Source organism: Natrix helvetica, assembly GCF_964273705.1.
Source record: "Natrix helvetica genome assembly, chromosome: 13".
NCBI classification, from domain to species: Eukaryota; Metazoa; Chordata; class Lepidosauria; order Squamata; family Natricidae; genus Natrix; species Natrix helvetica.
In genome coordinates this window covers 9,013,700-9,036,033 of record NC_138557.1, presented here as the reverse complement: position 1 = coordinate 9,036,033, position 22,334 = coordinate 9,013,700, and the positions used below count along the sequence as shown (strand labels likewise).

General features: G+C 46.2%; 1 protein-coding gene across 4 annotated transcripts in view; it reads right to left on the bottom strand.

Moving 5' to 3' along the window:
- ABCA3 (ATP binding cassette subfamily A member 3) overlaps window positions 1-22,334 on the bottom strand; it is a 392,707-nt gene that overhangs the window by 328,792 nt on the left and 41,581 nt on the right. For all 4 annotated transcript variants that reach the window (XR_014176435.1, XM_081965875.1, XM_081965874.1 and 1 more), the window contains exons 10-27: window positions 21,453-21,634; window positions 19,675-19,821; window positions 18,889-19,018; window positions 17,203-17,357; window positions 16,266-16,421; window positions 14,431-14,641; window positions 13,166-13,316; window positions 12,563-12,661; window positions 11,740-11,932; window positions 10,702-11,005; window positions 8,048-8,321; window positions 6,813-7,017; window positions 5,278-5,497; window positions 5,022-5,180; window positions 3,785-3,957; window positions 2,445-2,579; window positions 1,400-1,594; window positions 490-677 (exon numbers count right to left, since the gene is read on the bottom strand). Coding sequence is in view for 3 of the 4 variants with exons in the window: in XM_081965875.1 (XP_081822001.1) it covers window positions 490-677; window positions 1,400-1,594; window positions 2,445-2,579; window positions 3,785-3,957; window positions 5,022-5,180; window positions 5,278-5,497; window positions 6,813-7,017; window positions 8,048-8,321; window positions 10,702-11,005; window positions 11,740-11,932; window positions 12,563-12,661; window positions 13,166-13,316; window positions 14,431-14,641; window positions 16,266-16,421; window positions 17,203-17,357; window positions 18,889-19,018; window positions 19,675-19,821; window positions 21,453-21,634 (3,277 nt within the window). In the remaining variant the exon portion in view is untranslated. The remainder of the gene's footprint in view (window positions 1-489; window positions 678-1,399; window positions 1,595-2,444; window positions 2,580-3,784; window positions 3,958-5,021; window positions 5,181-5,277; window positions 5,498-6,812; window positions 7,018-8,047; window positions 8,322-10,701; window positions 11,006-11,739; window positions 11,933-12,562; window positions 12,662-13,165; window positions 13,317-14,430; window positions 14,642-16,265; window positions 16,422-17,202; window positions 17,358-18,888; window positions 19,019-19,674; window positions 19,822-21,452; window positions 21,635-22,334) is intronic.

Below are 22,334 nucleotides of genomic sequence, written 5' to 3'. Positions count from 1 at the left end.
GAAGAGAAGAGAATGGAAGAGAAAGGAAGAGAAGAGAAGAAGGGAAGAGAAAGGAAGAGAAGAGAAGAAGGGAAGAGAAAGGAAAAGAAGAGAATGGAAGAGAAAGGAAGAGAAGAGAAGAATGGAAGAGAAAGGAAGAGAAGAGAAGAATGGAAGAGATAGAAAGAGAATGGAAGAGGAAGGAAGAGAAGAGAATGGAAGAGAAAGGAAGAGAAGAGAAGAAGGGAAGAGAAAGGAAGAGAATGGAAGAGGAAGGAAGAGAAGAGAAGAAGGGAAGAGAAAGGAAGAGAAGAGAAGGGAATGGAACGGAAAGGGAGAGAAAAGAAGGGAAGGGAATATAAGTCTAAGTGCTATTGCTAAGTGCTAAGAGCGGTGGGACCCTCCCAGCTGCCTCCATCCATTTCTAATCATGAAACAAAGCCTCTTCTCCCACTTCGTCCCACCTCCCATCATGGATGAGTGTCGGAGGTGAACCCCGCTGCTTCTCACCTGTATGCGCGGATGAGTTTGTTGGCGTGTGGTTCTAAGAGCAACCCTCGAAGCATATTCTCCACACAGCTGCTGATGTAGCGTTCAGGGATGCCCCGCAGTCGGGCATACATGCTCAAAGTCTCCCTTCCAGTCATGTGATCCAAAAGCGCATCGAATTGAGGACAGTAGCCAATCCGCTGTTGTACCTGAAGGCAGATCAAATCAAATTGAGAAGAACATCTCTGGCCTACCTGTTTATGGGAGATTGATGGTCTCAATTATCCTGGTTTCTTTGTGTGGAGGTCAACTTTGGACAAATGAGCTCCATAGCTAGTAGTCACCAGGATACTTCTCCAAACCAGCTTAGAGGGCTCATGTGAGACCAAGAAGACCCAGATTTAAGTTGTTGCTCAACCACCAACCATAAAGTGCTCATGTTCAATCCTAGGACTGTGGTACAAACGAGGGACAATTACCACTAAGTCTCCTTGAACTTCTATAGGTAGACATGTAAGCAGGAAAATCAGCAAGCTGGAAGGATCCTAGCTGCACCTAGCAATTGTGTCTTTTCCTTCCAAATGCTCAACGTTGGTCTATGAGGGCTTGTGAGAAAGCCTTAGGGTCCCAAAATGCCAGAACTGGAATCCATAGCTTTGTCAACTTCGTCAAGAACAGCTGTCGTTTTATTCTTGACTCCCCTCATTTTTTTTCCTTTTAACGACCCTGTAATCCCTTGCACCAGGATGGAGTTGGGGCAACTGAGCATTTACTGGCTGGATGCCTTTCCTGACACCTCTATGGTGTTCACAGCAGACAATTGTGCCCGGAGAGAGAAATACCTGCCACTACCTAGGATCGAAGTCACAACCTCCTGATTATGAGGCGAAAGCTCCATCACTACGCCACTCTGTCTCGACGCTCCCATTACCTTTTTGATATTGGCCAGGATGCTGTGTCCATCCACGTAAGCATCTCCTGATGTGATGCTCTCATCCCCCGTTAGCATCTTGAAGGTGGTGGTTTTGCCTGCCCCGTTGAAACCCAGAAGACCAAAACATTCTCCCTTGCTGACTGCGAGAGAGATTCGGTCCACAGCCAGACAGGAATCTCTGCTACTGTACACCTGGAAAAACAAAAGTAGGAGTGAGGGGGGGGGGAAACAGTGGTGGCAGATGTAAAACACACAGAGCTGCTAACACTATTCATTATCATTTATTTAGACTTATAAACAATCGTTGATTATTATGTGCTCTTGTGGCTGGTAGATTGGATTTAGCATTTTTATGCATCTATCAAGTCCTTCCTAAGAACGTGTTGTGGGCCACCAGCAGCCACGGATCTGGCAGCAGAGTTGGACAGTGAGAACCTGGGCCAGTTCTGGAGTCTGGGGAAGGTTCTGATGAGGGCTCTGTGTCGGAGGCAGAGAGGGGGCCAGTGATGTCTGACAGATATTTCACATAAAGCCAGTTCTAGTGAGTGTATGTGTGTGTGTGTGTGTGTGTGTGTTCCAGCATAACTCTGGAATGCCTGGGCCGCTAAAATGAAAAGGAATGAATTATTTCTAATTAACAATACTTTTAACAGTGCTAGTGTGCATTTTGGAGTCAGGTTCTGTTAAAATACAACCTGTTGTGTCTTAAAACGGCGTCTACTGTACAGCACAGTGGAGTTGCCATGGTAACGGCTTCACAGTACTACCCAAGGGGCTTCCTCTGATAAGGGGGATTGTTTCTTACAAAAAAACACCACTATCTAATACAGGACTAGGATAAATAAATGCCTGGGCAACACCGGGTTATCAGCAAGTATGTAAATATAAACAACACAGATACTTTCTAGGCTTCAGGGCCTAAAAGAACCACCTACTATTTCTTTGGAGAAACGGTGGGATTTTTTTTGTGTGTAAATGGTTTACATTATTTTGATGAGGTGAGAGGTACCAGGGAGTCTTAGAAGCTACCTTGAACATCTACCTTGGTAAGCTCCTTAATCACCAGAGGACTATTCAGAGAAGCAATGGATGCTACTGGAGATTCCAGAACCTTCTTCCTCTCATCAGCAACATCCCGGTCTTCAGGCAGCACCGGAACCTGGTTTAGCAACATGACCTGTTGAACAGCATAAAAAAAAATCAAGCAAATGAGCCTCGGTGGCGCAGTGGTTAGAGTGCGGTACTGCAGGCTACTTTCTGCTGACTGCCGGCTGACTGCAATTAGGCAGTTCGAATCCCACCAGGGTGAAGGTTGACTCAGCCTTCTGTCCTTCCGAGGTGGGGAAAATGAGGACCCAGATTGTTGGGGGCAAGAGGCTGACTCTGTAAACTGCTTAGGGAGGGTTGGAAAAGCACTATGAAGCGATATATAAGTCTAAGTGCTTTTGCTATTGCTCCTCCTTTTCTCCATCCATCCATCCACCCATCCATCCATGATGCACAGCAGTTAGAATATTGTGGTTAGAGTACTACAGGCTAATTCTGTCCACTGCCAGCAGTTCGATCCTGACCAGCTCAAGGTTGACTCAGCCTTCCATCCTTCTAAGTTTGGTAAAACGAGGACCCATATTGTTGGGAGGGAGGGGGGGGGTAATAGGCTGACTAAACCGCTTAGAGAGGGCTGCAAAGCACTGTAAAGTGGCATATAAGTCTAAGTGCTATTGCTAAAGGGATACAGCAGAAGCAAGTTATCGGAAGGGAGGCATTCTGTATAAAACAAGCGGGAGGGAAATATTGAATTTATAATTACACCAGGGGGAAAAATCTCCCTAATCATTTTGATTAACCTGAGAGCAGGTAATCCTCTTACGGCCATTTGTTTAACCACAGTTCAAAGTTACAACAGCCTTGGGAAAAAAACATGTTACTTATCACCCGACTTTGCACTAGCCTTACAATCGTGTGATGTGACTGCAACTTGGGCACTTGACAATTGGCTTACATCTGGGGCAGCTGCAGTGATTCCCCCCCCCCCTGTTTTCCTCCCAAAAGCTAGGTGCGTCTTATACTCTTTCTTTTGTTAAATTCTTGGAAGGCTGTCGAGGTCTACTCTAAAAGGCTTAGATCAGTGTTTCTCAACCTTGGAGACTTAAAGTCCTGTGGACTTCAAGTCGCCAAGGTTGAGAAACACTGGCTTAGATAGTTGCAGCTCCTAAGAGTTTGCCGCCAACCAACTCTTGATGCCAACAATTTCCTTTGTTTCCCACAAACAAAGCCGCCTTCTTCCACCATCCATTGCATCATGTGAAATTTGGGGGGGAGGTTAATCTACATGCAACATTGAGAAACTCGGGAAGGGATTCCTCGGTGCGAAAGCCTCACCCATTTCCGCCTCCGCCGTAGGTCGCAAACAATGGTCCTCATTCTCCAGAGGAGGTTAGTCTCAATGAGAAAGAGCAGGAGAAGGAAGGAGAGCCCTTGAGCTGCCATAGCGGTCAGGTATTTCCCGACACCTGGGTTTTCCCAAGCAAAGTAGTTGGTCTGGTAAGTGATATCTGGAAGAGGAATGGGGAAAGGGAGGAGAGCGGGACCAAAGAAAAGGGTTATTTCAGGAGATTAGCAACCTTCCGTTGGTTGAGGTCCACATGAGAGTTGAGGGAATAGAAGAAAGATAATAGATTAGGTCTATGGATGATATTAATATTGGAATGATTACTAGATAAGGTTAGGATGGTGAACATTTGTCCATGCCAGATGTTGAACCAGTGGCGAAATTCAACTTTTTTAAACTACCGGTTATGTGGGCGTGGCTTGGTGGGCATGGCAGGGGAAGGATATTGCAAAATCTTCATTCCAAAGTAGGTAATGTTATCAGTGCTCAGAGAGCACCAAGAAGCCTAGTCATTCTCTGTGATGGGCCCAGCCCTCTGGAATGACCTCCCCCCAGATATCAGGACAATGAACGATCTCCGCTCCTTCCGCACGAAACTCAAGATCCACCTGTTCCAATTAGCCGGCCTGGCTTAACTAGAACCTTCTAACCTCCCTGGCAATTTTAATATTTTAATATTTTAAACGTAAATTTTGGGGTTTTTAAATTGTCTTAACTGTTTTAATTTATTGCTATTTATTTTAACCTAGTGGCTCTCACTTGTATTTGACTGTTAAATATTGATGTCACCTCCTCCATGCCACACTTGTATTTTTGATTTAATTGTACGTCGCCCCGAGTCCCTTTGCGGAGAGGGGGTGACTGATAAATCGAAACAAACAAACAAACAAACAAATAAATAAATAAATTCTCTTTCTCCTCCTCTTCCTCCAGCTGCCTCCTCCTTCCTCCTCTATCCCTTCCCTCCTCCTCCTCCTCCTCCTCCTCCTCCTCCTCCTCCTCCTCCTCCTCCTCCTCCTCCTCCTCCTTCCTCCGGCCCCTCTCTCCTCCTTCTCCTCTCTACAAGTCCCCCTCCCTTCTAGCACTGATGACGTTCCCTAGTTGGGCCATGAAACATTTGCAAGAAAACCACCAAGCTCAGTGAGCACCGAGGACCCTTCATTTCAACCCTGTGCCACAAATAGTCCCCTCCCACACCACCCAAGAAGCCAAGTCTGAGATACTCACTAAATACTTTACAGATGAGCACAGACTCAAAAGAAGAAGTGCAGAACTGAATGAACTCATAATTCTGGTAGAACTTGCTGATGCTTTGTCCCAAGCAGTAGTTGGGTAGGGTTAGGAAGACTTTATCCAAGGTGTTAGAAAGGTCCACCATTCCAAGCTCTGGAAGAGAAGACACGGGGGGAAGAACAAAGTTGACCTGGGCGGCTCAACGCCACGAAAACGTTTCCGCCAAGGACACGGAGTCCAAATTCCTTACCAGGAATGCTCATGATGACGACGGCCAAGAACGTGGCTGTGCCAGAGAAGATGTTGAAGATGGTGAGGCGGGTGTAGGCTGTGGCTGCCACGGAAAAGAAGAAGCTGAGCAGGTACATGAGGGGGATAATGGCCCAGCCGTACAGAAGGAATATCTGCATTATATCCACGAGGTGGTTGTCCTGAGTGAATGCTTTGACGTCAAAGGCTTGGAAGATCACCTAAAGAACGACCAACAGAAACGGTTAGTACAGTTATTACAGCTTAAGACTAGGAAGGGTCATTTGATGTTCTCACTTAGTATGAGCCACGGTGGCGCAGTGGTTAGAGTGCGGTACTGCAGGCTACTTCTGCTGACTGCCAGCTGACTGCAATTTGGCAGTTCGAATCGCTCCAGGCTCAAGGTTGACTCAGCCATCCATCCTTCCCAGGTGGGTAAAATGAGGACCCAGATTGTTGGGGGGCAAGAGGCTGACTCTGTAAACCACTTAGAATGGGCTGGAAAGCACTGTGAAGTGGTGCATAAGTCTAAGTGCTATTACTATTGTCTTTCCTTCCTTCCTTCCTTCCTTCCTTCCTTCCTTCCTTCCTTCCTTCCTTCCTTCCTTCCTTCCTTCCTTCCTTCTTCCTTCCTTCCTTCCTTCCTGACAGTGGTTAGAATGCAGTATAGAAGGTTGACTTTGCCAGTAGTTCAAATCTCACCAAGCTCAAGGTTGACTCAGCCTTCCATCCTTCCGAGGTGAGTAAAATGAGGACCCAGATTGTTAGGGGCAAGAGGCTGACTCTGTAAACCTCTTAGAGAGGGCTGTGAAAGCACTGTGAAGTGGTATATAAGTCTAAATGCTGTTGCTAGCCCTTCCTTCCTTTCTTCGTCCCTCCCCCCTTCCTTCCTTTCCTCCCATAGTGGCAGTGGTTAGAATGCAGACTGAATCCTATAAACAAACATATAAATCCATATAAATGCATATACATCAAACAAAGAAACAAACAAACAGATTGAATTCCCGGCAGTGGGCAGAGTCAACCTGCAGTACTGCATTCTAACCACTGCGCCACCAGGGCTCTTAACAGCCTGCTAAGTGCTGATAACAAACTGTATTGCCTGGACCAGAGCTTCTCAACCTCAGCAACCTCAAGATGTGTGAACTTCAACTCCCAGAATTCAGTGTGCTAGCAGGAAGCTCTTAATCTCCCCATAAAAGTCCAGCAGGATTCAGAGATGAAGATTGTCTGCTGGAGTCCCCATCCTGGTGAACCCATTTTCCTTAGAAGTAATAGCAGTAGTACTTAGACTTATCTACCGCTTCACAGTTCTTTTACAGCCCTCTCTAAGCGGTTTACAGAGTCAGCTTATTGCTTCCAACAATCTGGGTCCTCGTTTTACTGACCTCGGAAGGGTGGAAGGCTGAGTCAACCTTGAGCCCGGTGAGGATCGAACTCCTGGCAGTGGGCAGAGTCAGCCTGCAATATACTGCATTCTAACTGCTACGCCACCAGGGCTCCCCACTCGACACAGGCTATCCAGGAATGACTCACCAGGATGAGGGTGCAAGGTGTAAGGAAGTTGATGAGGTCCCACAGAAGCGCCGAGAGCCAAAAGTTCGCCATGTAAACACCGCTGACAAACTGTACGTGTTTGGCTTTGATGGCTCTCTCGCTGACCAGCAGGAGCGCAAAGGTGCTGGATAAGGAGGCCATTCCGTAGAGCAAGTTAATGGCGATCGCGAAACCCGTCTGGCTTCTACGGGGATATTGCAAAGAGAAAGATGGAAAACTTTGATTAGGTGTTGGGTTCCCCCAATCATTTTACCCCAGTTCTGGTGGAACTGCAATTGATCACTAGGGGTAGTGTCAGGCCTGCGGCCATCTTTTCTTGTGGATCTCAGGCCTGACACACTTTCTGTTATTTTCTATGCCTTTTCTATTGTGGGAAAATGGGAGGGGGGGATTGTATGGCATTAGATGCTATGTAGCCATAACAATATTCTTTCTAGAAAGCCAAGGTCATCCTTTGTCTTTGCACCTCTGCATCTGACTGGAACTGGATGGATGGAAGCTGCCAGCATGGCAGTGGGAGATTGGACCATGGGATGGACTTATGGGTGTGGGGGCAAGATCTTGAACTTTCAACTAGGTGGGGAAAACCGAGAAGCCTTCAGATTCGGGTTTTCCCAGATGTGCCAACATGGCTCTCTTCATAAATTGGAACTTTGAGGAATCCTTTGCCTCGGACTCTGATTTACTTTTGGATGCTATTTGGAACTCTTGACATTAACCCGAATCTGACAGATAGCTGGCTTGATGCCCGACACTTGAAATGGCACTTGGTTGCTACATGAGGAACCGGCAGTGGTGGGATTCAATTTTGTTCACTACCGGTTTTGCGGGCATGGCTTGGTGGGCATGGTGTGGCTTTGTGGGCATGGCAGGAGAAGGATACTGTAAAATCCCCATTCCCTCCCCACCCCACTAACCTACTTTCCAGCTCTATTCTCCTGTTCAGGACAACAAAAGAAGACCGAGCCAATCAACTGGGACTCCAATCAGCTGGGACTCAGGAGGCAGAGAATAGATAGGGGCGGGGCCAGCCAGAAGTTTGCATTTGCCGGTTCTCCGAACTACTCAAAATTTCTGCTACCGGTTCGCCAGAACTGGTCAGAACCGGCTGAATACCACTTCTGGGGATGGGCATACATAGGCCCTCTTGAGTGAAAGATGGGATATATCTGAAGCCAGCAAACAGATTAAAAACGAAGGAAGTTTGGACTCACTCTAGGAGCTGGTCCTTTGCTGTCTCGGTCATGTTGCGAGGTTGAGGATAGTTAGCAACAGTGATGGAGGCATTTGGTCCAACTATGAGCCTCAACAAGGCGTTGTCCACCAGTAGCAACGCAGTGGCAGGGGAATGAAATGCTTGGTTGTTGAAAAGAGCAGTGATGTTGACCTGGTCCCAGGTCTCTTGGAAAGAAGCTGCCGCTATGTGGCGCTCATTAAAGGCTCCGGCTTCTTCGGATGCGCGAGAAATCAAGAATTCCTCCAGGTTCCCTGCAAGGACAACCATTTCATGGAGTGAAGATGTCCTCCTCACTGACTAAGTACCCCATTCCAGCCATTAGCAGTATTTATTGGAGATGTGGGACCCAGATGTTTCTAACCACAAGGACCATAAATGGTAGCTTTGAAAGTCTATGGAGATTCTCCATCATCCAGGTCGCGGTTGTCCCAAAGGTGTTTTTTTTCAAGAGGCAACTGGACTTTCTGGTTTTTCTTTGAAGACGTTTGAGCTGAAGAAGCTTCTTGGACGAGAAGCGAAACGTCTTCAAAGGAAAACCAGAAAGTCCAGTTGCCTCTTGAAAAAAAAGCACCTTTGTAACTTTGAAGGCTAGAAGCTTTTCATAGAGTGATTATTCAGGAATGTCTGCCCTCTCCCTTCTCCCTCCCATGCGCTCCTCTTATCCGCCCTGCCTACCATCCTAGCACTTTGCCCCAAAGCCTCTGTCTGACAGGGAGCCATTGAGAAGGGCCTTTCACTGACTGGACTTCTAGCCATGTATAACACAAAGTAATAAGCACTTTCCCCACTCCAGGGGAAGGATACTGCAAAATCCCCATTCCCTCCCCACTCCAGGGGAAGGATACTGCAAAATCCCCATTCCCTCCCCACTCCAGGGGAAGGATACTGTAAAATCCCCATTCCCTCCCCACTCCTGGGGAAGGATACTGCAAAATCCCCATTCCCTCCCCACTCCAGGGGAAGGATACTGCAAAATCCCCATTCCCTCCCCACTCCAGGGGAAGGATACTGTAAAATCCCCATTCCCTCCCCACTCCAGGGGAAGGATACTGTAAAATCCCCATTCCCTCCCCACTCCAGGGGAAGGATACTGCAAAATCCCCATTCCCTCCCCACTCCAGGGGAAGGATACTGCAAAATCCCCATTCCTTCCCCTCTCCAGGGGAAGGATACTGTAAAATCCCCTTTCCCTCCCCACTCCAGGGGAAGGATACTGCAAAATCTCCATTCCCTCCCCACTCCAGGGGAAGGATACTGCAAAATCCCCATTCCCTCCCCATTCCAGGGGAAGGATACTGTAAAATCCCCATTCCCTCCCCACTCCAGGGGAAGGATACTGCAAAATCCCCATTCCCTCTCCACTCCAGGGGAAGGATACTGCAAAATCCCCATTCCCTCCCCACTCCAGGGGAAGGATACTGTAAAATCCCCATTCCCTCCCCACTCCAGGGGAAGGATACTGTAAAATCCCCATTCCCTCCCCACTCCAGGGGAAGGATACTGCAAAATCCCCATTCCCTCCCCACTCCAGGGGAAGGATACTGCAAAATCCCCATTCCCTCCCCACTCCAGGGGAAGGATACTGTAAAATCCCCATTCCCTCCCCACTCCAGGGGAAGGATACTGTAAAATCCCCATTCCCTTCCCACTCCTGGGGAAGGATACTGCAAAATCTCCATTCCCTCCCCACTCCAGGGGAAGGATACTGCAAAATCCCCATTCCCTCCCCATTCCAGGGGAAGGATACTGTAAAATCCCCATTCCCTCCCCACTCCAGGGGAAGGATACTGTAAAATCCCCATTCCCTCCCCATTCCAGGGGAAGGATACTGCAAAATCCCCATTCCCTCCCCACTCCAGGGAAGGATACTGCAAAATCTCCATTCCCTCCCCACTCCAGGGGAAGGATACTGTAAAATCCCCATTCCCTCCTCACTCCAGGGGAAGGATACTGCAAAATCTCCATTCCCTCTGCACTCTAGGGGAAGGTTACTGCAAAATCCCCATTCCCTCCCCACTCCAGGTGAAGGTTACTGCAAAATCTCCATTCCCTCCCCACTCCAGGGGAAGGTTACTGCAAAATCCTCATTCCCTCCTCACTCCAGGGGAAGGATACTGCAAAATCCCCATTCCCTCCTCACTCCAGGGGAAGGATACTGCAAAATCCCCATTCCCTCCTCACTCCAGGGGAAGGATACTGCAAAATCCCCATTCCCTCCCCACTCCAGGGGAAGGTTACTGCAAAATCCCCATTCCCTCCTCACTCCAGGGGAAGGATACTGCAAAATCTCCATTCTCTCTGCACTCTAGGGGAAGGATGCTGCAAAATCTCCATTCCATCCCCATTCTAGGGGAAGGATGCTGCAAAATCTCCATTCCTTCCCCACTCCAGGGGAAGGATACTGTAAAATCTCAATTCCCTCCCCATTCTAGGGGAAGGATACTGTAAAATCTTCATTCCCTCCTCATTCCAGGGGAAGGATGCTGCCAAATTTCCATTCCCTCTTCATTAGCTGATCGGGTTGTATTTTCTGCCTGGTCTACCTGAAAAATGTCTTATGAGCACAAGGGACCTCCCCCACCCCATCTTCTGAGTTCTTCTCTAGAAGGAAAGTTTCTGATTGCCACTGACCTACCACCTCCAACGGCTCCTGGTGTTCAGCACCAACCACATCTTTGTACTGCACTGCCAGCCTCTCGCCCAGGCTGGAGCCCTGGGAGACGGAGAAAGGCACCGTGGTCTGTCCGTAAGGATTTAAAGTCAGCTTCAACAATGGAGAGTCTTGAGGCCCCGGGAAGGTCTTGACGGCAATCAAGGCAAAAGCCGTGAAAATAAGAGGCACCAAAAACTGGGCTGCTACCATCTTCCAGTTGCGCCAACTGTACACTGCCCTCTTCATGAACATGGCATAGAACTGCTGGCAGCAGAGGTAGAACTGCGGGAGAGAGAGAGAGAGGAAAAGATGAGATTTACGCAGGTGAGTTTCCAGAAACTCTGGAAACTAGACAGTGGAAGAGGGTAGAGATGGGAGACATACCTAGATTAAACAGAACAAAAAAGATACCGTATTTTTCGGAGTATAAGACGCACCGGTGTATAATACGCACCAAGATTTCTAAGAGGTAAGTAAGAAAAGAAAGTTTGTCTTCCCCAGCCCCCAGGAGCACTTTGCAGGCTTCAGCAGGGCTGGGGGAAGGTAAAAATGCTCCTGTTTATCACCAAAAGAGGGGCATTTTTGCCTTCCCCCAACCCTGCTGAAGCCTGCAGAGTGCTTCTGGGGTCACGGGGAAGGCAAAAACACACCCGTTTTGGTGAAAAACAGTCTATATTTCACCAAAACGGGGGCAATTTCCCTTCCCCCAGCCGTGCTGAAGACTGCAGAGCGCTTCTGGGGGTTGGGGGAAGGCAAAAAATGCCCCAGTTTTTGTGAAAAATGGCCCATTTTTCACAAAAATGGGATGTGGGAGCGAGGCTTCGGGAGGCCAAAAATGGCTGTATTCGGTGTATAAGACGCACCAACATTTCCACGCTCTTTCTTTGGGGAGGGAAAGGTGCATCTTATACTCTGAAAAATACGGTAGATGCAGACAGAGACAAAGATCCAAGAGAGGAATGTGGGAGGCAAGTAAAAAAAAAAGCATAGCAATGAAAGGAGTTAGGAGGACCCACCCCTGTGTTTAGCTTAATGTTGGAGCAATCTTCGGTGATGAGGGCCCCGCTGTCATCGGTCGTACTCGTCAGGCCACTCGTGCTGCTGGAATCATCCATGGCCCAGTCGTTGGATCGCCGTTCATGCTGGTACTGCAAAGCTGGCAGCTGGGTGGCTTGGATGTCCATGCTGGAGTCCACAAGCTTGCCAACTCTTTAAGAAAGAGACCGCTTTCAGAATTCTACGTTCTCCCGCTCCCCACTTCCTCCCATTTTACTCTCATGACAAGCCTTATGGGATGTGAACTCTTGAGAAGGCCAACCCATCCTCCAAACTCATCCTCCAAACTCATCTTCCAAGCTCACCTTCCAAGCTCACCTTTCAAGCCCACCTTCCAAGCTCATCTTCCAAGCTCACCTTCCAAGCTCACCTTCCAAGCCCACCTTCCAAGCTCATCTTCCAAGCTCATCTTCCAAGCTCACCTTCCAAGCTCACCTTCCAAGCTCACCTTCCAAGCTCATCTTCCAAGCTCACCTTCCAAGCTCACCTTCCAAGCACACCTTCAAAGCTCACCTTCCAAGCTCACCTTCCAAGCTCACCTTCCAAGCCCACCTTCAAAGCTCATCTTCCAAGCTCACCTTCCAAGCTCACCTTCCAAGCTCACCTTCCAAGCTCATCTTCCAAGCTCACCTTCCAAGCCCACCTTCCAAGCTCATCTTCCAAGTTCACCTTCCAAGCTCATCTTCCAAGTTCACCTTTCAACTCATCTTTCAAGCTCATCTTCCAAATTCATCTTCCACGCCCACTTTTCAAGCTCACTTTTCAAGCTCAACAAAGAGTTACCTAAGGAAGACCTCTTCCATTGTGGTAACGGAAGCTCCATAGCTGGCAATGCCCAGTTCTTCCCGGCGTAACTCCAGCTCTGTGAACAGAGCCTCAAATCTGGAAGGAAAAAGTAAGGGAGGAGATTTGAATTTAGACCCCACATTCATAGCACCATCCAGATTGATTTTGAGAAGCCCATGGACAGCTCCCTTCAGGTCAGCCATAATCATCTTCATTTTAAAAAAGTCTCTTGGTAATTATAGCATTTTAATCAATACAGGAGAAAATATGCTGTGAAGTAAACAAGAGACTTTACAGCCATGTTTATCTATAAAATAGGCCTAATGGTCTCTCAGATGGGGACTGCAACCAAGAAATTAAAAAGACGTTTGCTCCTGGGGAGGAAAGCTATGGTAAATGTAGACAGCATACTAAAAAGCAGAGACATCACCCCGCCAACCAAAGTTCGTCTAGTCAAGGCTTTGGTTTTCCCAGTCCTTCAAGCCCATGGTTCTCCAGGTGGATGGGCTCCAATTCCCATCTCTTCCACTGAGACTTTGAGCTTTTGGCAAACTTGGACCCCACCCAGTCATCCCCTGTAGTTACTAAAGGTGAGATTACTTGTGCGTGCTCTCCTTGGGTAGAATGAAGGACAATTCTGCCCCCACGTTGCTCTCCAGAGAGGCGTTTGGGACATAATGATGGATGAGGTGGGAGATCTCTCCGAGGTTGCAATAGGGCTCTTTCACCATCACCATGTGGTACCCAGCACCTGAAAAGGAAGAAGGATATTGCTTGATGAGCACTGGATGCTGCTTTCTTGAGATCATCCCTAACTTTGATGTCCTTCAGAGCTAAAGAGATGGCCACATTCAGCAAAAGCCTGGTTGAACTTGAAAATTTCCATCAGGATTGGGTGTAGTTGAATAGAATGGAATGGAATGGAATAGAATAGAATAGAATAGAGAATAGAATAGAATAGCATAGTTGGAAGGGACTTTGGAGGTCTTCTAATCCAACCCCCTGCCTAGGCAGGAAACCCTACACCACTTCAGTCAAATGGTTATCCAGCATCTTCTCAAACACTTCCAGTGTTACAGCATTCATAGTTAATACGTCAGAGTTGAGAGATCGACTCAGAAGTTGAAAATATTTTCCGGAAGATAGTAATGGGGAAATACTTCCATGTTTATTGGACATTAATACAATCGAGCGGGTCCAGAGGTATTTCGTGAGAAGAGTCCTTCACTCCTCTGCTCACAATAGAATCCCTTATGCCATCAGGCTTGAAATTTTGGGCTTGGACAACGTGGGACTATGCTGCCTGTGGTCTGACCTAAGCATAGTACACAAAATTGTCTGCTACAATGTCCTATCTGTCAACGACTACTTCAGCTTCAACCTCACTAATACACGGGCAAACCATCGATACAAACAAGGTAAACCGTTCCAAACTCGGTTGCCGAAAATACGACTTTGGCAACAAGTGCGGTCAACGCCTGGAATGCTCTAACTGACTCCGTTGTTACACCCTCAAACCCCTCCACAGCTTCAACCTCAAACTGTCTACCGTGGACCTCGCCCCATTCCTAAGAGGTCCGTAAAGGGGGCATGCATAAACGCACCAGCGTGCCTACAGTCCCTGTCCTGCGGCCCCCATTGATCTGCATTCATTTCTTTCGTTCATGTCCCTGCTCATACTTATACCTGTTACCTTGCACATGTTTCGACAAACTTATCAATCAATAAATAAATGTTTATGCAGTGTATATCGGAGGCGGTGACCCCTTTGAGAGCTGTATGCAATGAAATTTCATTTCAATGTATGCTGACCAGTGTACATTCCAAGTGACATTCCATTGTTATTCCAAGCCTAACCTCCTTACCATATTTATGCTTGAGAAAGAGGGATGATCCACAACACTGGAGTTCCCCCTTGGCCATAATGGCGATGCGGTCGCCCAGCAGGTCTGCCTCATCCATGAAATGGGTGGTGAGCAAGATGGTGCGAGTTCTCCGCTGCTGCTGCAGGAGCTCCCAGGTGGCCCGCCGTGAAACGGGGTCCATGCCTGAGGTAGGTTCATCCAGCATCACCACCTGCAGAGAACAGGAGGGGGTGGTGGGTTGGGTTGAGAGTTGGTTGCAATCCAGTGGGCCCAGTTGTTGTGGCCCACCAACAGCCAGAGGAGCTGGCAGCAGATTTGGACATTGAGGAGGGTTGGGGAGGAACATGGGCCAGTCCTGGAGTCTGGGGAAGGCTCTGATGAGGGCTCTGTGTCGGAGGCAGAGAGGGGGCCAGGGCCGTCTGACAGTTATCAGCTGCCTTCAGAGTCAGACATCAGTGAGGCAGAAGAACAGCTGGAGCCAGTTCCCAGTGTGCGCATGCACAGAGTTGCCAGCCGAAGGGAACAGCTAAAGAACAGGGGTTGACTTGGGTGTAAGGCCACAGATGGACGATGAATGGCCCCTCCCAGAGGAAAGAAAAGAGGAGCGAAAGGGGAGTGGAGTTTGCAGGAGAACATTAGTTCGCTTCATTGGTTCGTGACTCTCCGAGACTTCTTGCCAAGTTCTGCAGAGATCGGCCTGGCAGCTCTCCAAGCCAGAGAAGGTCGGTGACTGTAAATCCTCCCTTGAAAGACTTTGCTGGATGTGAATGAGCAGAATTCAGTCAATTAATAAAAGGGGTTTTTGTCGGGACAAGGAGTTTGCTTCAGGCTCTTGGGAAGCCTAAGTCAGAACACCAGTGTGGCTGAAAGGCAGTCTCCCAGGTCTCGAGCTGAGAAGTGGGGTAGTGTAATGGAAAGTAGTGGTGGAGGTAATGGCACACTCAGAAGGAAGAAAGAAGAGGGATTGGTGGACACAATCTGAAGTAGTTGGATTTAGCAATTATTCCCCTTCCAGGGGAGAAAAGCCTCTCTTGCCATCCTTCTCTATCATCCTGGGCGCCTTAAGGTCAGCTTATTGGAAGATGGCTATTCATATACACCATATGCATTATATCAAGGATGTGAATGATAGCATTAAAAAATTAAGAACTAGAAAGATGCACTCTTTTCTCAATTTGGTCATGTGGTAGATATTATGGTTTGAAGATGAGAGGATCATTTTTTATTATAAAAGAAGGAAAGAAGGAAGGAAAGAAGGAAGGAAAGAAGGAAAGAAAAAAGGAAGTTAAGAAAGAAGAAAACAAGAAAGGAAAGAAAAAATGAAAGAAGGAAGGAAAGGAAAGAAAAAATGAAAGAAGGAAGAAAAGGAAGGATAGAAGGAAGGAAAGAAAGAAAGAAGGAAAGTAAAGAAAAATTTAGATTTAACTCTCTCGTTCAGTTGCAGAGGTCAATTCAGTGTAACGACTCACTCTTAATCCTGACTGGTGCCCAGAATTGTTGTAATATGGGCAAACAATTGGGAGTCCCATACACCTCCTCCTTTCAACTTGCCAAAATGGCAGGGTGTAACTACCATAAAAATCAGCAACCCCTGGAGTTTCCTGACCGTTCATTTACATTTTATATGAAGAAGGACCTTGATGGCAAAACAAGGGCTTCCATTTCGAGAGGGTGGGGACACTCAACCTCCCCACTCCATCTCCTACCGTTGGGAAAGCAAGCAAGCAAGCGGTCCACACCCACCCACCCTGCAAGGTACCAAGTTCACCAGACTCTCTCAGAACCACCTGGGCAGATGCCCAAGGATGCAAGGAAGGGACTTAGCTGAGCCACACCTTGGAGTCCCCAATGAGAGCAATAGCAATGGAGAGCTTGCGTTTCATCCCTCCGGAAAGGGCCTTTGACAACGTCCTACGTTTCTCTTGTAAGTTGAGGATGTGCAGGGTATGAGTGATCTCCCCCGGGCGTTTTTCAGCAGGAAATCCTTTCAGCTGAGATGGAAGAGAAAGAAAAAAAAGCGTATGTGGTATTTTATTTCATTTTATTATTTGTTTATTTTATTGTAATTATTTAATTTTTTATAAAAAATGTCAAATCGATATGTGAACAGCGCGTTTCCAATAGAAACCAAACTGATCAGATTAGATATTATTATGACATTCAGTCAACTTAACAACATTCACTCAACAAGATGTTGAGACTCTAGAAAAAGTCCAGAGAAGAGCAACCAGGATGATTAGGGGATTGGAGGCTAAAACCTATGATGAACGGTTGCAGGAACAGGGCATGGCTAGTCTAGAGAAGAGAAGGACCAGGGGAGACATGATAGCAGTCTTCCAATATTTGAGAGTTTGCCACAGAGAGGAGGAGGGGGTCAAGCTATTCTCCAAAGCACCTGAAGGCCAGACAAGGAATAATGGATGGAAACTTAAGAAGGAGAGATTCAACCTGGAAATAAGGAGGAATTTTCTGACAGTGGGAGCAATCAACCCAATGGAACAGAAGTTGCCTTCGGAAGTTATGGGAGCTTCATCACTTGAGACGTTCAAGAAAAGATTGGACTACCAATTGTCAAAAATGGTGTAGGTTCTCCTGCTTGAGCGGAGAGAGGTTGGACTAGATGACCTAGAAGGTCCTTTCCAACTCTGTTAAAATGACAGACCACGAATAGTGGCCAACCACACCACCTCTGGACTTTTCAACCAGGAAAATGAGTGGACCCCAGAAAGACAGAGACTACAGAAATCCAAGTAAACATTGACCAAATTTTACCCCAGAGTAGAAGTACAGATGCTCTTCTACCGTCATGTGGTCAAAGAGGACATCGTGCTGAGGACAAAGACCCAAGCTCTTCCGGATGAGAACCATATCTTGAGAGATTTCGTAGCCATTGATGTACGCCTGTCCACTTGTTGGAGGGTACAGTCCTAAGAAACAGCCAAGGAGAAAAAGAGGATCCAGGTCAGAAGTGGTATTCAGCAGGTTCTGGCCAGTTCTGGAGAACAGGTAGTGGAAATTTTGAGTAGTTTGGAGAACCAGTAAATACCACCTCTGGCTGGCCCCGCCCCCATCTATTCTCTGCCTCCAGAGTCCCAGCTGATCGGGAGGAAACGGGGATTTTGCATCAACCTTCCCCTGGAGTGGGGAGGGAATGGAGGTTTTACAGTATCCTTCCCCTGCCACGCCCACCAAGCCAGTCCCACAGGACCAGTAGTAAAAAAAATTGAATCCACCACTGATACAGGTATATCTTTATAATGTAACAGCGGGCAGTCATAAAAGTCTAAATTATTTATAAATATGCCAATAAATTTAGAATAAGGAGATTTAAGAGACATTAGAATCATCATCATCATCTTTTAATGACCCCATAATCCCTTGTGGGATGAAGTCTGAGCAACTGAATGGAGCTAGAAGAGTGTTTATTGGCCAGATGCCCTTCCTGTCGCCAATGAGGAGTTTTGTTCAGCAGATATATTCTCATGGTGCCCAGAGAAAGAAATATCTCCCTCTACTTAAGACTGAACTCACAGCCTCCTGATTGTGAGGCAAGAGCTCTTTCTCTAGGCCACCACACCACTTAAGCGACATTAGAACGAAGGGGAAGATAATACCACTTTATAAAGCCTTGGTAAGGCCACACCTGGAATACTACATTCAGTTTTGGTCACCACGATATAGAAAAGATGTGGAGACCCTGGGAAGAGTGCAGAGAAGAGCAACAAAGAGGATTAGGGGATTGGAGGCTAAAACACAGGAAGAACGGTTGCAGGAACTGGGTATGTCTAGTTTAATAAAACAAAGGATTAGGGGAGACATGATAGAAGTCTTCCAATATCTCAGGGGTTGCCACAAAGAAGAGGGAGTCAAACTATTCTCCAAGGCACCTGAGGGCAGAACAAGAAGCAATGGGTGGAAACTAATCAAGGAGAGAAGCAACTTAGAACTAAGGAGAAATTTCCTGACAGTGAGAACAATTAACCAATGGAACAGCTTGCCTCTAGAAGTTGTGAATGCCCCAACACTGGAAGTCTTTAAGAAGATGTTGGATAGCCATTTGTCTGAAACGGTACAGGGTTTCCTGCCTAGGCAGGGGGTTGGACTAGAAGACCTCCAAGGTCCCTTCCAACTCTGCTATTGTATTGTATTATAAATTTGAAGGTCTTAAAAACCTTCCTTAACATAACTAAGCACCATCCCTCTTCCTCAGCAGTAAACATAACAATTACACGTACATTCTCCAAAAAGCTGCTGCCTTTTTCATGCTTGCTGACCAACAGGAGGTCGAACTCTGCTTCCAACCCTCCAATACAGGTAAGTTTTTCGTAGAACTCTGTTTAAAAGATGGTGCTTTCTTCTGTGTATAGGGGGACCTCTGGGACGCTGGGAAACGGAGGCTAACTGTCTGTTTATATGATACGGTCTGAGTTGCAGATCTGAGCTAGGTCAAAGCCTCACCTGTCAGCATGGACAGAGTTGTGGTTTTCCCGGCCCCGTTGTGTCCGAGAAGGATGGTGATTTGTCCTTCGTACATATTAAGAGTCAGTTCCTTCACCGCTTCTCTGGTTTTGTTTCCCACTTTGAATACCTGGAGACAACCAAGAAAAAAAGGATAAAGATATTTCTACAATAAAGATAAAGGCAAACGTTCCCCTCACACACATCGTTACCTTGCCACTAAAGGTGGTTCCTATTTTTTGACTTGCATTCTTTACGTGCTTTCAAACTGCTAGATTGGCAGAAGCTGGGACAAATAATGGGAGCTCACTCCGTTACACGGCACTGGGCATTCGAACCGCCAAACCGCCGACCTTCTGATTGACAAGCTCAGCATCTTAGCCACTGAGCCATGGTGTCCCATTCTTTCTACAATAGATTCAGTAAAACTGCCCTAGATGTTTTGCTGTATTCAAGTTATGCCTTTAGAGTCAAATGACTAAAGGGGCATGAAAACATGGGAACCTACTGAAAAGAATGTTTATAGCTCAGGATTGAATTGTGAGGTCTTTGGTGCGCCCTGAGCTTGGCTGGCAGGCCAAAGATTCTTAAAGGAAGAAGAAGATTGGGTCACGTGATTGATTTACGGGTGTAGGGATAGATCACGAACTTTCAACTGGGTGGAATTCCAGGATGTAAATCAGAGTTGGAATTCCACAGATGTGCCAACGTACCTGTATTAATAAATTGGAACTTTAAGGATGATTCTGCACTTAGGGAGGGAATCAACCTGCAGAAGCAGCTCACCTTGGAAAGGTGTTTGATTTTGATGCCCGACACCAAATCCGAAGGCTCCTCCTCTATGAATTGGCTTTTCAAAGCCTTCTCTGGATCTTCCTCCTCTTCCTTCTCTTTCCCTAGAACGGTCTGGGGACTCCCACACCAGTAAGAAGGCTAAAGGAACAAAGAGAACCCATCATTCCTTTCCGAAAGACTGACCCAGGGAAGAAAAATCAGAAGGAGCTTTCGAAAGTATACACGTTCTCGTTGGGAATGGCGTTTAAAAAGATAGCGAGCCATTTCTAAAGGCTGTGAAACCCACTTTTCATAAACGGAAAGCCATAAAGACGCTTTTCAAACATTGATACGCACAAGTCCCAAATACCGTACATTACTGCAAATTGCATTTCTAACATCAATAGTCTATTGATTGACTGTCTGCCATTAAGCTAGTGTTGACTTTTAGTGACCCCTCTAGGTAGTTTTTTCTACAGGAAAATTTGTCCTCAATCTGGTTAACAGTTTCTTACTTTTTATTCATTCCGTATGGCGAATGACGCAGTCTCCTTATTGTCTACGGGTAAAACCTAGGCACCTTAAATGCTCACAAAATAACTCATATTGGTGCTGACAAAGCGGCGGCTAAAATTGTAAGGGCCTTTTTCCAACACGCAGCTTGGAAAGTCGGTTTGTGAACTCTTCTCGCTGCTAAAAGAATTAACCCAAACATACACCGTCCAAGAAGGAAAAGAAATAACTTCTTTGAGATAGGTGGCTTTAAAAATTAAACAAATAGATAGAGGAGGATGGATGGATAGTTTTTGTAGATAGATAGAGAGAGAGATAAATAGATGGATAGATACCATGTTTTCCCCGAATAAGACAGGGTCTTATTTTCTTCCCGAAATAAGCGCTTGGCGTTAATTTTGGGGAGGACTTATTATTTTTGAGGTCCAGGAGGCGGCAAGCGTGGTCACCTCATGGCTGCTGCTGTGTTGCAATATTTTGGGGGAGGGCTTATTTTCAGGGGAGAGCTTATTTTAGCGCATGCGCTCAAAATCCCAATTGGGTTTATTATCTGGGGAGGTCTTATTTTCAGGGAAACAGGGTAGTTACATGATAGATTGAATAATTAATAGATAGAATAGATAGAATAGATAGAATAGATAGAATAGATAGAATAGATAGAATAGATAGAATAGATAGAATAGATAGAATAGAATAGATAGATGATAGATAGATAGATAGATAGATAGATAGATAGATAGATAGATAGATGATAGAGATAGATAGATAGATAGATAGAGATAGATAGATAGAAAGAAAGAAAGAAATAGAATAGATAGAATAAATAGAGATAGATAGATAGATAGATAGATAGATAGATAGATAGATAGATAGATAGATAGATAGATAGATAGGTAGGTAGGTAGGTAGGTAGGTAGGTAGAATAGATAGGATAAATAGATATAGATAGACAGTGGTAGGTAGGTAGGTAGGTAGGTAGATGATAGATGATAGATGATAGATAGATAGATAGATAGATAGATAGATAGATAGATAGATAGATAGATAGATAGATAGATAGATAGATAGATAGGCTAAATAGATATAGATAGACAGTGGTAGGTAGGTAGGTAGGTAGGTAGGTAGGTAGGTAGATAGATAGATAGATAGATGATAGATAGATAGATAGATAGATAGATAAAGGTAGAGATAAATAGAGATAAACAGACTGACAGACAGACAGAGATAGTTAGATATGGATGGATAGATGAAGAGAGAGAGAGATGCCCAATGCTTACCGTGACAAAGAAGTACCAGTGTTGTGGGATGCCATATTCTCCAGGGAATACATTCTCCATGTACCAAGCAACCAAGCCATAGATCGCAGAATCCAGGAGAAGCATACCCAGGACATGAGCCATTGTGAAGTTATCATCTACGCTGACAGCTTTCATCAGGTTTCCCCACTGTATCCCCGTGCCTGGAAAATACAAGCTTTTATTTAGTTCCTTATTTAATTAAATTCATATGCTAGCCATCTCCGCCGTAAGCTGACTCTCAGCAGTTTACAGATCACGAACAGTAGAAAAGCAGTTGCAATTTTAAAACTCTGCAAATATTTTAAACTGCAAATTTGGAAGTGCAAACTTTTAAAACTCCAAATAAATAGCATGCAACAAGGATTTCTTTTATCTCTCTCTCTCTCTCTCTCTGTCTTATCTTGCCTTATCATATCTTACCTTATCTATCCATCTATCCATCCATACATCTATCTTCCTATCAGTGGTGGGTTGCCAATTTTTTTACTACCAGTTCAGGTGCGCTCCCATGCCCGACACTTCTGTGCATGCTCAGAAGAGTCCGGGCGGGTGGGCGGAGCCTCCAGCCACTGCTACCAGTTCGGCTGATCTGGGCCGAACCGGGAGCAACCCATCTCTGCTTTCTATCCATCCATCTATCTTTCTATCTTTCTGTCTTTCTATCTTTCTGCCTTTCTTTCTGCCTTTCTATCTTTCTGCCTTTCTATCTTTCTGCCTTTCTATCTTTCTGTCTGTCCGTCCATCCATCCATCCTTCTATCCATCTCTCTCTCTCTCTGTCTCTCTCTCTGTCTCTGTGTGTGTCTCTCTCTCATCTATCCATCCATCCCTGGCTGGCTGGCTGGGGAATTCTGGGAGTTGA